The 3,475-nt window shown below is 54.9% G+C and overlaps 1 protein-coding gene across 1 annotated transcript in view; it reads right to left on the bottom strand.

The window, feature by feature from the left end:
* Nucleotides 1-2,731: 2,731 nt before the first annotated feature.
* Nucleotides 2,732-3,475, bottom strand: part of MEF2B (myocyte enhancer factor 2B) — a 35,437-nt gene continuing 34,693 nt past the window's right edge. The window contains exons 8-9 of the mRNA XM_006147100.3: nucleotides 3,305-3,395; nucleotides 2,732-3,053 (exon numbers count right to left, since the gene is read on the bottom strand). Coding sequence (XP_006147162.1) covers nucleotides 2,828-3,053; nucleotides 3,305-3,395 — 317 coding nt within the window. The 3' untranslated portion in view covers nucleotides 2,732-2,827. The remainder of the gene's footprint in view (nucleotides 3,054-3,304; nucleotides 3,396-3,475) is intronic.

The raw sequence follows: 3,475 nt of genomic DNA, 5'->3' as shown, positions 1-3,475 counted from the left end.
AAGCGAGAAATCACCCCCCAGGGGGGATGGTCACGCCGCAATCCCTTCTCCTCCATTCTCCTCTCGGGATCTTGGGCACGCACGCACACGCACCTGGCGTGAGTTTTAAGCCACCGGGTCCGGGACACGAACCGCGGTCGACTATGTGGGAGTCCAGCGACATAGCCATTACGCTAACTGCTGGTTCCCGTTTTTTTCTTTTTTTAAAGAGTTTTTTTTTGTTGTTTAAGGTGGTTGCACTTGCCATAGAGACAAAGAGAAACACAGAGAGGGAAAGTGAGAAATCACCCCCCAGGGGGGATGGCCATGCCGCAATCCCTTCTCCTCCATTCTCCTCTCGGGATCTTGGGCACGCACGCACACGCCCCTGGGGATGAGTTTCAAGTCACTGGATACGGGACTCGAACCGCAGTTGGCTGTGTGGGAGTCCAGCGCCTTAACCACTGTGCCCCCTGCTGGCGCCATCTTGTCTCCATTTGATGGATGAAGATACAGAGGTTCTCAGAGGCCCAGATCTCTCTTTCACACCCTGACCTCTTTCCTGGCCACCCTGCTCATGAATTCGGGAGTCGCTCATGCCCATGGGGTGTCATGTCAGCCCTGCAGAGCTCAAAATCTTCTGGGACCAGTGGCTGGTGTAATGGCTATAACACTGGACTCCCACGTAGTCGACCAAGGTTCGAGTCCCGGACCCGGTGGCTTAAATTCACACCGGGCGAGTGTGCGTGCGTGCCCAAGATCCCGAGAGGAGAATGGAGGAGAAGGGATTGCGGCATGGCCATCCCCCCTGGGGGGGTGATTTCTCACTTTCTGTCTCTCTGTCTCTGTCTGTCTCTCCCCTGAGCACTCCCACCCTATAGCAAAAACCTCTCTTAAAAAGAAAGAGATTAATGAACAGCATAGAGGACATTCTCAGGGCTCCACAGACATTCCGGAGTGGGAGCCCGGCCCGGGGACTACCCTTTGAGCCCCTGACTCCAGACCCCCAGGAGCAGCCCTCTGCCCACCACTGTGCAGACTGGCAGGGCTCCACGGCCCGCCCGCCCACTGGCTTCCCCGTATCCGCAGACCGCACCTGCCGAGCCTCTGCCGTCCACAGCACCACCTGCTCTTGGGCGCCCCCTGCAGGCCCTCGGTCACCTTCCCACCCTTCCACCGCCCACATACCCTTAAGTCTCAAGAGTTTCAGGGTTGTTTTGAGGCAGAGTCCCCCAAACCAAGGCACGGCAGAAATGAAGGTGCTGAAAATGGGGTGGGAAGCCCCTTGGAAGGTGACAGTCTGATGGAAAGTGACACTCTGAGCAGTGACAGCGTATTTTTTTTTTTTAGAGGTTTTTGCTATAGGGCGCGTGCGCTCGCCAGACAGAGAGAGACAGAGAGACAGAAAGTGAGAAATCACCCCCCAGGCGGGATGGCTACGCCGCAATCCCTTCTCCTCCATTCTCCTCTTGGGATCGTGGGCACGCACGCACACGCGCCCGGCGTGAGTTCTAAACCACCGGGTCCGGGACTTGACCCGCAGTCGACTACCTGGGAATCCAGCGACATAGCCATTACGCTAATTGCTGGTTCCCATCATTGTTTTAGAGAGAGGTTTTTTTTTTTTTTTTTGAATTATTTATTCAATTTTAGTTAGTCATTTATTTATTTATTTACTTTTTTTTTTTTTTGGTGAGGTTTTCGCTATAGGGCGCGTGCGCTCGCCAGACAGAGAGAGACAGAGAGACAGAAAGTGAGAAATCACCCCCCAGGGGGCATGGCCACGCCACAATCCTTTCTCCTCCATTCTCCTCTTGGGATCCTGGGCACGCACGCACACGCGCCCGGCGTGAGTTTTAAGCCACCGGGTCCAGGATGCGAACCGCGGTCGACTACGTGGGAGTCCAGCGACATAGCCATTACGCTAACTGCTGGTTCCCTCATTCATTTCTTTTTAATTTGACCAGATATATATATAGAGAGTGATAGAAAGTGAGAAAGCAAGCCACCAGGTCCTGGACTCGAACCAAGGTTAGCCATGTAGGAATGCCAAGCGCCTTAGGCATCGTGCCACTTTCTGGTCCCCAAAATTATTTAATTTTATTTATTCATTCATTTATTTTAATTTGACCGGAGAGAGAGAAGGAAAGTGAGAAAGCAAGCTGCCAGGTCTGGGACTTGAACCGTGGTCAGCCATGTAGAAGTGCCCAGAGTCTTAACCACCACGCCACATCCTGGCCTCCTACAGAGAGATTTTTTTGCTATAGGTGGGCTCACCAGAGAGACAGAAAGGAAGAAATCCCCCCCAGAGGTAGAGCCACTCTGTAATCCCTTCTCCTCCATTCTCCTCTGGAATTTTGGGCGCACACACACGCACCAGATGTGAGGTTTTTGTTTTGTTTTGTTTTAGAATTATTTTTTATTACTTAACTTTATTTATTCATTTTATATGTATTTATGTATTTATTTATTTAAAGTGACCAGAGAGGGACAGAGAGAGACAGAGAGAGAGAGAAAGTGAGAAAGGAAGCCACCAGATCAGGGACTCGAACTTCAGAAGGGCATGTGGGGGTCCAGCGCCCTTAACTACCATGGCCCTTGCCAGCCCCAGTCGTGAGTTGTGAGCAACCGGGTCCGGGACTCGAACTGCCGTCAACTTGGTGGGAGTCCAGCCGCGTAATCATGATACAAATTGCTTGACACTGTAACAGCGTGTTTTATTTCTGGGTACACACAGAAGATGGGGAGGAAAAGGAGAACCCCCATAATGGATCCGAATCCAGCCGCCTCCTCCAGGCCCCCCACCCACACCTGGATTCCCGGCGCCCCTCGCCCAGCGCGGCGCCCCCTACCGGGACCAGCCATGGGCTGAGGGCAGCCTGCGCAGGGAGGGCCCGGGCCGCAGGGGTTCTGCCAGGGGCCGGGCAAGGAGCAGGGGGTAAGGAAAGGTCTTGGGGAAATCTCCGGGGCCCCCGGGGCCCGGCGAGAGGCGCTCGGACTTGATGCTGACTTGGGGGGGTGGCGGGGAGGCGCCGCTGGTGGGGGGACACTCCTCACCCACACTGCGGCCCCCACTGCAGAGGGAGAAAGAGAGAAAAAAGATCTATGAGCTCATGGAGGAGGAGAAGGAAGCCTGGGGAGGGCCACGGCGTGGGCAAAGGCTTGGCACAAGGACCCTGGGAAAGGAGGGGGTGGCGGGTCCTCTGGGGACCTCCAAAATCCGCGCCCAGCGCCGCGGAAACCGTAGGGAGGCGCTGGCTGCTGTACCAGGCGTGGCCGCTAGGGGTCAGCAGTGGCTAAGGGCGGAGGGAGCCGGGGCTCTTACCTGGGCTGGGCGGGCGCGGAGGGCTGCCAGGGGGCCAGGGTAGGGGTCTGCAGCAAGCCAGGGGGCGGTGGGGGGTCTCCCAGGCTATATTCTGGAGGGCAAGAGGGGTGTCGTTGAGCCTTTTTTTTTTGTTTTTTAATAATTAACTTTATTTATTTACTTATTTTAATT

Source organism: Tupaia chinensis, unplaced genomic scaffold (genome assembly GCF_000334495.1).
Source record: "Tupaia chinensis unplaced genomic scaffold, TupChi_1.0 Scaffold000201_1, whole genome shotgun sequence".
Taxonomy (NCBI): Eukaryota; Metazoa; Chordata; class Mammalia; order Scandentia; family Tupaiidae; genus Tupaia; species Tupaia belangeri.
The sequence above is the reverse complement of the archived record's forward strand: the minus strand, read 5'-3'. Positions and strand labels throughout refer to the sequence as shown.